At 43.4% G+C, this 12348-nt stretch overlaps 1 protein-coding gene across 5 annotated transcripts in view; it reads right to left on the reverse strand.

Moving 5' to 3' along the window:
* The window catches only part of PTPRM (protein tyrosine phosphatase receptor type M), a 773614-nt gene that overhangs the window by 81187 nt on the left and 680079 nt on the right, over positions 1–12348 (reverse strand). For all 5 annotated transcript variants that reach the window (XM_045527889.1, XM_045527892.1, XM_045527891.1 and 2 more), the window contains one exon: positions 2574–2650. In XM_045527889.1, coding sequence (XP_045383845.1) covers positions 2574–2650 — 77 coding nt within the window. The remainder of the gene's footprint in view (positions 1–2573; positions 2651–12348) is intronic.

Here is a 12348-nt window from a genome sequence, read left to right on the forward strand (position 1 = left end):
GAGGTCTAACACATACTGAATTCAAGTTGAACACATTTAAGACCAAACTCCTCATTTCCCCCCTAGTGCCTGCCCAAACCTGTTCCACCCACGGCCTTCCTCTCAGCACCTGTGGCCCCTCCCTCCCTCCTACATCCACAGCCAATCTGACAGCACATCCCACGGGCTCTCCCTTCAACGCGAATCCAGGATCCTGCCATGTCTCACTGCCACTGCTGCCGCCGGGCCAGGCCACCGCCATGTCTCCAACGACTGCCACAGCCACCTGGCAGGCTTTCCTGCTCCACTCCCGCCCAAGTTCATTCCCTTCTCAGAGACCAGATGGCATCATGTCACTGCTCAAACCCCTCTAATGACTGTCTCACTCACAGTGAAAGCCAGCTGTGTACCTCACCTGCTGGCCCACGACTCCCATCACCTACAACTCCCTGGACCCCTTCACACCATGCCACTGACACTCGCCCACTGGTTTTTCTTCCACTTTTCCAGGCAAGCTGCACAGCAAGGCCTTTGCTCAGGCTGGTTCTCAGCCCGGAAGGCTCTTCTCCCAGGTATCCAGTGCTCAGTCCCTCATCTTCTTTGCTCACACATCACTTTCTCAGTGGAACCGATTCTACTCACTCCATTTAAAGCTGTGATCCCCATCTCAGACGTGCACTCTACTCCCCACTACGGCTTTAGTTTTCTCCATAGTACATGCTACTTTCTAACATGCCACATAGAATTAACTTTTTAATTTATTGTCCATTTCTTCCACTTAGAATTTCAGCTCCATTAGGTCTAAGGTTTTTTGGTTTTGGCCTGAATTGGTCACAGTTATAATTCTAGTCCCTAGAACAATAGTAACTGACACATAGTAGGTGCACAGTAAGATCTTATTGACTAAGTGAATACAGGGGCCCTGAGTGTTGTCTCTTCTCTATGTTAAAATAAAATGCAATCTCATTAATCTGCTATTTTCATTATTTTACAGCCTTGCTTATGTTATTTCCTTGAGCTGGAAGGTCTCCTCTCCTCTATATCTCTACTGACCCACTGTCTAAAGCTCAGTTCAAATGCCCTCCTCTCCACTGACTAATCTAATCACAATCACTCCTTCAGTTGATGATTCATCAAACACGTACTCAGTGCTCACTATATTCAGGCATAAGCCAGGCAAGGGGGCTACAGAGATGAGTAGGACACTGTCCCTGTGCTCAAAGACCCAGCAGGGATTGCAGAGGCTGGGACTGGAGTGTGACCCTGGAACCTCCCAAGGGAAGGTGTGTCATAGATGACCTGGAGGTAGCAGGGACTGGAGAAGACATTTCATATTTCAGCTGCTAAACGGGGAGGCTGGGGAGGGAGAAGACAACAGGTCTGGGACCCCTCTGAGTACTCCCATGAGGCACGCACTGAACATCTGCTGAATGAAGGAGCAAATGCAATGCACCTTATGAAGAAACCCTGCTTTAATAATAATAATAATTAAAAAAATCAAACCTGGAGTGGGTATGTTTTTGACCATCATCAAATGGTGTAGGGGTCTTCACCAGATGAATGAGATATGAACTATTCTCTAAATAATCGCCTCCAGTCCTCACCCACAAATTTATAACTAAAAAAGCCACACATTTCCAATTAGCACTAAAAATAATATTCTTATAGTTATTTTTCAATAACTCTTTCCTAGAGGTTGTGATGCTAGTTAACTTTACAGCATCTGAGTAATACTCAACCCAGAAAATAAAACAATCCCAACACACGGATAAAGCCTGCCTATGGAAGTCGTGCCAGACTGAGAAACAATGTGCCAGCCATGCACAGAGTGCGCCTTGGGAACCACAAGGGAGCAGAAATCTGTTTCACAGAAACTCAGGCCTTGGAGGCAACAGCAACTTTCCCTTGATTTTTCGGTCCACTTTTGATTTCATTCATTCTTTCAACTGAAAACATCCTGTCTCCAAAAGAACTTATTCTAATGTAAAACATTAAGTTAACATGATGCAGAATGAACAAAGAAGCAGTCTTCAATAATTAAACAGCCTACATATTTAATGGCATGTCTTGCTTGCATTAGAAGTCCCGGTGAACAGCTGCAGACTACTTTGAAGGCAACTTAAAAGTGCAGCGATGACAAGGGATTGCAAAGCACTGTATTAGCAATTAGAGAGTTTTGTCTCATTAATATGCAAACAGATTTTTAAAAAGTGTCGAATAATACAAGCTGTTGACAAAAACTGGAAATAGCATTTTCTTAGTCCACATAAGCATGGGATGGCAAAGAAGGCATAGAGTGTTACGGAGTTTCCCCCACGAATAGGCCGACTCGAGAAAAGGCGTGCCGCATCTTCGCCGCTAGCTCTGCGGTGTACGGAGCAACAGTAACGTGTTTGCTTTTGGATCGAGCCCAGTGCGTATCCACCCATCTTACAGCCGACACCAGGTCTGGTATGTGTCAGAACGGCTGTGTTTATTGACAGTTTCATACCTTGATTTGATCATTACACATTGTATACACGTATCAAGCTATCAGTATAGCCCTAAATCTGTAGAGCTATAATAAATCTATAAAGACAGGAAAAAATACATACATCGATATAATTTCCATTGATATAGTCTGAGTTAATGTCTCCTTCTATTGTCTGTAGTCTCACCCGGGAATGATCATCTGCAAAGGAAAAAGAAAAGAAAACAATTAACAAAAGCAATCTGTTAGGCTGCTCCAAGCCCCAAACTGTAGGCACATTACAGAGAATCACCCATGTACATGCTGCTTTAAAGATAAACAAAGAGTTAAATTCTACACACCTTCTTCATATTTTGCTATGGAGCCTGGGAAGGATTTATAACTCTTTACATTTTACACTAAATCTCATTAACTTATTTTTTTATCACTGACAGATGTAAAGCAATGCCAAAGGTTTAAGACTTTTACATACAGTCCTGTGAACCACAACAGAACTATTTCTTGGACTGGAAGTTTGAGCAACTTCACTACATCCTGTACAAACCCTGAGACGTTGAAGGTTGCCTATGACGTTCACCTTGACAAATGATGGCTATAAACCGCAGCCCGGCCTTCTGGGATGTGCAGACGTGATCCTAACCTTGGTCGTTGTCTGGGATGTCCCTAAGCTCTCCCTCTGTACCTGAGGGTGTCAGCAGACAAGACCAAGCTGCCACCATCAGGTGCGTGACCCCAGGCCAGGCAATGATGCCACCAAGCTGCAGCCTCCTCATCTGGGGAAGGGCAGGGCTTTCCTGTTTTGATCACTGCTCTATCCCAGGCCCCTAGATTAGTGCCTGGAGCATAGCAGGTTCCCCCAAATAGTTTTTGAATAAATGAAAAGTGAACTTTTTGTTTTTTGAAAAAAAATGTCTTCTAAAAAATTATTTTCCTAAACTGACATTCCTTTTAGTAGAGGAACCTTTCCTTCCAATGAAAGCACACACTGAAACTGCATAGTTAGAACAGATAAAAGCTGGCTGTCCTGAAAAGGAGGCAAAGAAGAGGCCTGATAAGGATATTTTGCAAAACTTCACTTCCAGTGTTGCTGGAGCAGCAGAGAGCCTGCTTCCGAGCGGCTGTGGCTTCCTTCTGATGCCAGCCTTACCAGCATTGCACCCAGGTCAGCGGGCGAGAAACGAAGCCCACAGCTTGACGTGGGGGCCAGGAGGGCTACAGGCCCCAGAGCATTTTACCCCCAGGCACTAGACCCAGTGTTGACGGGGACCCTCTCCTTGGTTTGAAATGCTAACGGGTGAAAGTCAAAATTTCATACTGGGTCCTAAAGTTTGACAAATGTTTTGTTTGTTGTCAATAGTGCAGGCAGAAGGAAATCCGTGTCAATATTTGAACCTTCCTTCCTGATGGGGCTTTTCAGTCCATGACAGGTCGTCATATTACTTCACGTTGGCGCCTCCCGATTAGTCAGGGCACAATAAATTTATCTGCAGTGTGGTGACAGACTGGGCCAGACAAGGAGAAAACCTAGGGGAAGTTGTGTCTTCCTGCTCTGCTTGAAAGAGCATATGGGAGAGGGGTTACATGTGCGAGTTCTGGGTCAGGTATGTGGGTTAGAATCCTCTACTTGTGACCTGGGGCAAGTTACTTAATCTTTCTCTGCTTCAGTCCCCTTATCTGTAAAATGGAGATGAACACGGCCCATCTCATGAGTTTATTCTGAGCATTAAAACAGTACACATAAAGGGCAGGCACAGTGGCTCACACTTGTAATCCCAGCACTTTGGGAGGCCAAGGCAGGAGGATCGCTTGAGCCCAAGGAGTTCGAGGCCAGCCTGGGCAACACAGCAAGACCTGTCTCTAGAATAAACTGAAAAATTACTCAGGTACGGTTGTGCATGTCTGTAATCCTAGCTACTCAGGAAACTGAGACTGGGGGATCGCTTGAGCTCAGGAGTTGGAGGTTGCAGTGAATTATGATTGTACCACTGCACTCCACAGCCTGGGCAACAGAGCAAGAATCTGTCTCAAAAAATCAAAAACAAACAAAAGATAAAATAATACACATAAAGAGATAAGAAAAACCATGGTATATAGTAAGTGACGGATAAACACCAGTTATTGTTATCATGTGCTATGTGATACACACCCACACTTTTCTTCTGTCTCTATAGCTGATGCCCAAACAGATACTAGCGACCGCAGAAATGGAGCCACCTGCACTCAGAGTGCTTCCTCACAGTGACCCACTTTAAGAACTAGTTTCCCAGGACACAGTTTGCTTAAACCAGTGGGTCCCTATAAACATTTTGCCCGTGTGGGCGCTGTGGGGCGGTGGGTTGGTGCGCTGGCTGTGCATGCACTACTGTGACTTTTGTATTTGTCGGAGAGCCAGTGCCCACACACAGCTGTCACACAGAGTGGAGTCAAGCAGTTTTGCTGGGAGAGCTGTGCACGCTTCCTGAGGGAAAGATGCTACCCTGGAACTGCGTCACGGCCACTCCACACACATCAGGCTCGCAGTCAGCTCCTCCGGGGGTCAGGCTCAGCTTCCTGTGCACTTGGACTCGCCCTGGGCAGTTTTTCAAAAGGCAGACAACCGCCATAGAGCCTTGCAATCTCTGGAAGCAGCCTGCCGTAAGGATATATTGTACCCCCCTTGTCAGATTCCCTTCTATTTCACACTTTATTTAAAACCTCAGGATGAATGCTGCCCATTCTCTGTGATTTACCACCCTTGAGCTTCTCGGTTGGTTTCGGAATGTTCTCTTTAGGAACCTCAACCTCTGACAAGACTAAATTCCCGTCCCCTATATACAAAGCATTTGAAATGAAGAGTTCCCTCATCTCCTACAGTTCAATTCACTCCTACCCCAAAATCTAACTTGGCTGCTACTTCTCCGAATCTAATTGCTCTCACTCTTCTCGCAATGGAGAAACCCGTAACACACATACATAGCATGTTTCCTAAGCAAAACGAGATTGTTTTTGTCTTTATATGCACAACAGTACCTTTTCTTCTCTTAGAACACTGATTCAACTAGACTATAATGTCTTACGGTAAAAGATCATGTCGTATGTATTCCGACTACCCCTAAGAGCCTTTCCCAAGGCCACAGTGCCCAACCCCAGGGAGCTCTGTTGGCAGCAAGTGGCCCTGCCCAGCACACACAGGTGCGCAAAAGGTATCTCACTCTTCCCCACGCTAACGAATAGCCAGTGGTCCAAGGGCATCCAAGATGCCTGGACTGTGTCCCCAATGCCTTTTTAAATTTCAGTTTTAACACAGGCTCGCCTAATGTTGTCAGAGCAGTGAACTGTCTCATTTTCTAGAAATCTCTCTTACCTATCCATTTCTGCCCATTTCTAACTGTCCAAATTTTGCCTGTTTTTCAAGCTCCAACTCAAATGGCTCCTCTTCAATAAGGTCTTGTTTACTGAATAACTTTCTGAGTACCGGCTATTTGCCAAACACCATGCTAAGTGTTGGAGATACGGTGGTGATCAATTTACACACAAGGTCCTTGAATTCAGGGGACTTAAAGTAATGGAAAAGACACCAAACAGTAATTGCATAATAATGATTTAAATACAATTTTGGTAAGTGCTAAGTTGGAAAGGACAGAGAGCTACCGGAGTACACAGCACGGGACCTGACCCACTCCGAAGAGCCTGCAAACAACTCCCTAATAAAGGGACATTTAGGCTGAAACCACACAAGTAGTTACTAAATTCCAGGCCCTGGAAGTAGCATGTATTCAGGCCATGAGGTAGGAAGGACCTAGCATGTTCTGGAAACCAAATGAAGGGTGGTGGTGTGGGGGACACACTGTCAGATGTTGGGGAGAAGAGAAGTGGGAAATGTGAGCAGACAGGAGGGAAGGGGCAGATCACGAGGACTTTTGTCCTGAGCACAATGGGATGCCACAGAATCTACAAGGGATGCCACGGAAGCCACGTGGAGCATTTGGAACAGGGGAGGGGCTTGCAGCCTTTTATCAGACCCCTCCTGCACTGTTGTTGAGGAGGGCCTGACAGGGGTCCTGTGGGTGTGGGGAGACGGCAGGGGGCCTGCAGCGGCAGTCCTGGGGACAGCCGATGGCAGCTCAGCGCAGGGAGGGCCAGTGGGCAGCTCTGGGGGTGTTTAGGAGGTCAGACTGACTACAATAACCAGTTCATGTCACTTGAGAAGAGGTGTCATGAACAACTTCTAGGACTCTGATGTGAGATATGGTGGAGGACAGTGCCATTCACTGAGCCGTGGAGCACAGCGTGGGGCATATTTAACCTGAGCTGTTTGCCACTGAGCAGAGACACAGAGTGGGGGCCGGGCGTGTGTTTTCCTTCCTGAAACCTCACTAGTTCTTTGATTTTGCTCCTTGCCACTCTTACATACAGCTTTCTGTGTAATGTCTTCTTTTTCCTATGGATCAAAACTACTTAGACTAGGATCTATGTCTTACATACCTCTTTACCTGTGTGCATGTTCTAGGGAGCATAATCAATATATACTTGTTATTTTCATGAGTAAGTGAGAAAAGCCCAGCTCACAATGAGATACCACCACAGACCCCCTAGAAAGACAAATGTTAAGTCTGACAATACCAAGTGTTGGCGAGAACATGGAATAACATGAACTCACAGATGTTGCTGGTGGAAATGGAAATTAGCACAACCACTATAGAAAACAATTTGCTATTACCTAGTAAAACTGAAGACACCCATTCCCTGTTATCCAGCGGTGGAGATGCTGTGTGTATTTTGATAAATATACAAGAACATGGATAGCAACATTATTCACAATTGACAAAACTATAAACAGTCCAAATGTCCATCAACAGGAGGGAGATATAAATTGTGTTATATTAATAAAGTGGAATGCTATTTAGTAATGAAAATGAACAACCTATAGCTATATACAACAACTTGGACTAATTATACAAACTTATTATGGAACAACAAAAAAAGTAATACACAGAAGTGTATGTACCAATGCTGTCCAGCAGGACTCTGTGTTGGTGGAAATGTCCTATTTTCTGTGCTTTCCAGAACAACGGTCACTGTTTATCACACACATGAAATGTGGCTGGAGTAACTAAGGAATTTTTAATTTTATTTAATTTTAATGAATTTAAGTTTAAACAGTCATATGTAGCTAGTGGTTATACCATTGAGTAACACAGATGTACTATATAATTTCATTTATAAAAAGTTCAAAACCGGGTAAAACTATGTTCTCTAGAGCTGCACTGTCCAATATGGTAGCTCCTTGCCACGTGTGGTTGATCCTAATTGTGCTGTAAGTGCAAGGTACACACCAACTTTGGAAGATTTAGTATGATAAAAAGAATGTAAAATATCTCATTTGTAATTTTTATATTATTACATGTTTAAATGTTAATGTTTATGATATACTGGATTAAAAATTATAGTATTACAATTAATTTCACTTACTTTTCTGTCATTTAATAGGGTTAATAAAATTTTTTTTTAGGAAATTTAAAATTCTGTGTGGCTCATGGTTATAGTTCACACTTTATTTCCACTGGACCATGCTGCTAGGAGACACAGAAAACAGAAAAAACAAGCATAATTATTACTCTAACAGTCCTGATCACACTATTCCAATGCAGGGAGGGGGAGCCGTGAGCAGGACGAGGTGTGCTGGGGCCCTCTGGGCTGCTGGCAGTGGTCTAGCTGTAGACTTGGTGGTTTTATGGGTATTTGTTTTACGACAATCTATGGATTTTTATATCATTTTCTATACATATACTTCACTATTTAAAAATGAGTCCACTTTGAAGACAGATACAGAATGAACAGATGGACAAATACTATCTGGTTCCACTTACGAGGTACCTAGAGTAGTCAAATGCCTAGAGACACAAACAGAATGCTAGTTACTTAGGCTGGGTTGAGAGAGGATGGGAAGTTGTTTAATGGGTACAGAGTTTCAGTTTTGAGAGATGAAAAGAATTCTGGAGACAGATGATTGTGATGGCTGCACAGCAACGTGAATGTACTGTTGAATCAAAGTAAATTTGGCCTAAGGCTGCCTCCATATCTACCCGTAGGGACTGCAACCTAATTTAGTATGTAAACAAACTGGAAGCCTAACTTTGTACATTCTTGTGACAAATATCTGAGTCTCGGCCAGTCACAAGCAGGTAGTTTCAGCCAGTTGCAGGCAGCCAACTCATCACACCATGCTCAAGTGAGGCGGTGCCTCACTGCAGCAAATCAGCTGATCACTCCTCTTCTGTGTCTGCCTCAGACAGTCACACCGCTGGGGCACGCTCTGGACATCTCTTCTATTCTGAGGACTGCCCAGTTCATGAACTGTTCTTTGCTCAGATAAAGTCTGTTAAATTCAATCTTGTTAGACAGATTTGTTTTAATAGTACTTAATGCCACTGAACTGTACACTTAAAAATGGTTAAGATGGTATACTTTATGTTATATGAATTTTACCACAATTAAAAAAAAAGTCAAATTTTCCCATTCCTGCCTTGTATCACAGCTCCTCATGTTCCATTCGAACCGCCAATATCCCGGGAAACAGCACTTCCCAGGACGGGCTTGCAGTCTTACAGCCCCGTGGATTCCTTGCTAGGCAGACTCTCTGAGATGGGCTAGTTCCCTCTCTCTGATGAGACCAAGGTGGTGGTGACAGTGACTGTACAGCTTGTTAGCAGAGGTCAACAGCCATATATGATTCATGTGTACTCAGTAGATATGTTTAAGGATTACTGAAGTGAAGATTATGAAGTAGTCTTCCTTTCAGTGACAAAATAAGTGTGACTACTAATGCGTGAATCTGCCTTAAGCGGGGAGATGCCCGTGTCAGCACTGAGAGTGGGCTGAGTCTCCAGAAACCCGGCTGCAGAGGAGAACACAGGTGTGTGTTTCGCCCACGGAGAGCAGGCTGGTCATCACATCACTGCGTTTCTGCACTGTAAGGGGTCAGCACTTCCCAAGTCCGTCCCTCTGCCCCAATACATTAAATGGGAAAGTAGCACCATCGCCCACACTGACTGCTAACAGTGAAAGAAGCCAAGCGATGAGCCCTCCAGCCCGAGTCCACCTGTTGCTTGGACGTCTAAGAATGACTCGGCACAGAAACTGCAGATTCTCGTGTGTCCTCTTTTAAGTCAAGCTCTCGGTTGGCCATAAAAACAACAGACATAGACTGTTGGGGACAAATAAATCGGTATATGGAAGCTCATCACCATATTTTCTTGAAATCTCATTCACCTTGAATCACAGCCAATTAAGAAGATGAATGTATATCAACCATTCTTTTAGGAAAACTCAGCTATTCTCTGGGGACGCTGTTGAGGCTAAATCGTACCAAATTTCTATGAGGAAATGCCTAAAGGACATGGGAATTATTCAAACAATCCAAAGAAATGCCAGCTGCCCCCTGACTGAGCCCTGTGCCGCCATTTGCTTTGCAGCCCGGCAGCCGGGAGGGGCCGTGGCCAGTGTCTGTTCGGGCTGTAAGGAGGAAGCCTGGAAAACTCAACCACTCAGGTACAAGATTTGGGAATTCCAGTGGAATTTGTGGTCAACAACAGGTCAATAACTGAAAATGGAAGTCACAAGGTGAAGACCGCAGGGACTTAGTATTTCTGGGGCACACAGCCTGGTAAGTCTGAGAAGACGTGAGCTGTAGGGTCATTAATTACCATCTGCATCTCTCTCATGGCATGGCTGTTTTTTTTTTTTTTTTTTTTTTTTTCTCTTTGTTGTTCCAAAGCCATTTCATGTTCAAATTCTGCAGTAAAATGAAAATAACAGGGGCTTTGGCATCCTGGACACCCTGATTTGCATGCTGGCTCTATGACTCATGGGAATTGTGGACTTGAACTTTGAATTTAGCTGAGCTTCTTCTGTGAAAAGGGGTGACAACAGGCTACTTTCATAGGAATGCTGTGATGACCAAGTGAGACAATACACAGTATGGCCAAGTGCCTGGAACACATACAGTTAGTTCCCCTTAAAAAGAAATGACCCCTCTCATGTGAATAAAAGCAACGTCCTTGTTGAAGTTTAACTGTAAGGTCCTCAGAGCGCCCAGAGCCAGTGTGCTTGTTTGGGGAACAGCATAACACAGTCGAACTGGAAACATGAAGCAGCTAATCTTTGGGGAAGAGAAGTTTGAGCTAGTTTTAAACAGGAAACAGGGAAAAGGTTTGGAAACAGGCTGAATACTCTTTATCTCCTACGTCTGAATCCCCTGGCACCTACCAACGACTGTTCTTTCCTACCCCTCTTTCTAGTCGTGTCATACAGAGGCTAAGCTCCCAGGCCCTGGAGCCACAATCCCTGTTTGAATCCAGGTCCTGTCACCTCTGGTTATGCAACCTTGGACAAGCTACTTAACATCTCTGTACCTCAGTTTCCCCAACTGTAAAATCAGAATAATAATAGTGCCTACATTATGGAGTTTTGTGAGGATTAGGTGAGTCAACCTAAGGAATACATTAGTAAGTGTCTGGTACATGATCAGAAATAGAAAATAAGTTAGCTATTGCTTATTTCATTACTGCCAAGGACTTGATTCAAGACCTGATAATTTTTCATCTGCACTACTTCATTTTTGCCTCCACATTCCTCTCTCTCCAGTGAATCCATGCCGAAGGCTGCTTTTCTACAACAGATTTTTTTCCTTCTATTACCACCTTGTTTAAACCATTCAGAGATATAAACAGGAAACTGATCAACAGTGGTCATACAAAGAAATCTGGTATAATCATTAGAAGAGATTACTATGGCTTTAATTTACCTACCTCGAATGATATCTGTAACATCTTACAGCGTAATGAAGAGCAAGTTACAAAGTAGCGTGTCTCATAAAAGCCTATTTACTGAAATAATCTAATGCACTTGTGTATGCGTAGGTAGGCACGGTGGGATAACTGGAAGAATGAGGTTTCTGCTGGGGACAAAAGGTGTATCTTCATCTTTATGATTTTAAGTCCTACTTTGACCATCTACATGGTTTATACTGTCTTTGTAGTCAGACCGAAAACAACACATCTATTCTCACTAAAAAATAAAGCCAAGAAAAACTAGAAAATGAAAAAATAAAGCCAATAACTTCATTGCATAGGAAAAAAAAAAACACTGGAATGAAACAGAAAAAAATGTTCGCAGGGTTTGAATTAGGATGGTGAGGTTCTGGGTAATGTTCCCCAACTTTTCTTTACTGTACAAATTTTCTTTAATGTGTATGAAGTGCTTTTGTAATTAGAGAAAAAGAAACCTATTTGCCGTGCATGACTGGAATATGATCAAAATAAAACCAATGTTTATATCATAATCTCAACCCAATGTCACCCCAACACAAAATGTAACTAACTCTGCCACTTTGAGAAACTCCATCTACCTAAAGGACTATTTGTTTTTCCTCTCAGATCTTTCAGCAAGGCCTTTACTAGATGAAATAGGGCAAACCTGATATTTTTGGCTAGGAAACAGGCACATAAAGACCTGGTCATAACAAACCATTGCTCGCTGCTGAAAAATGACAACCTGCTGAGGCTTTCCCCTCATGTGCATGCGTGCCTTGCAGGTGGGCTGACGTGGGATTTAAGTCCCTAAAAGATGATACTTATGCCGTTTCCATCAAGTAACATTATGTTTAAAAGTACCTCTAAGTACCTTCAAATATTTTAACACTTCCACATTAAACATAATGGATATTGGTAACAGCCTTGCAGTTTTAACATGTGAGATCAGATATTCCCATAGTGGCTGAAATGGAGTGTGTCATTGATAATCTTTTGCCTCTAAACAATTCTTTTTCTCTGCTAAATATTGATGAAATATTTAAGGTAAATTGGGACACAATGATCTAAGTAACATTTGGCCTCTGAGAGAAGGCTGGAAATTAATTT

The sequence above is a fragment of the Lemur catta genome, chromosome 16 (assembly GCF_020740605.2).
Source record: "Lemur catta isolate mLemCat1 chromosome 16, mLemCat1.pri, whole genome shotgun sequence".
In the NCBI taxonomy this organism is placed as follows: Eukaryota; Metazoa; Chordata; class Mammalia; order Primates; family Lemuridae; genus Lemur; species Lemur catta.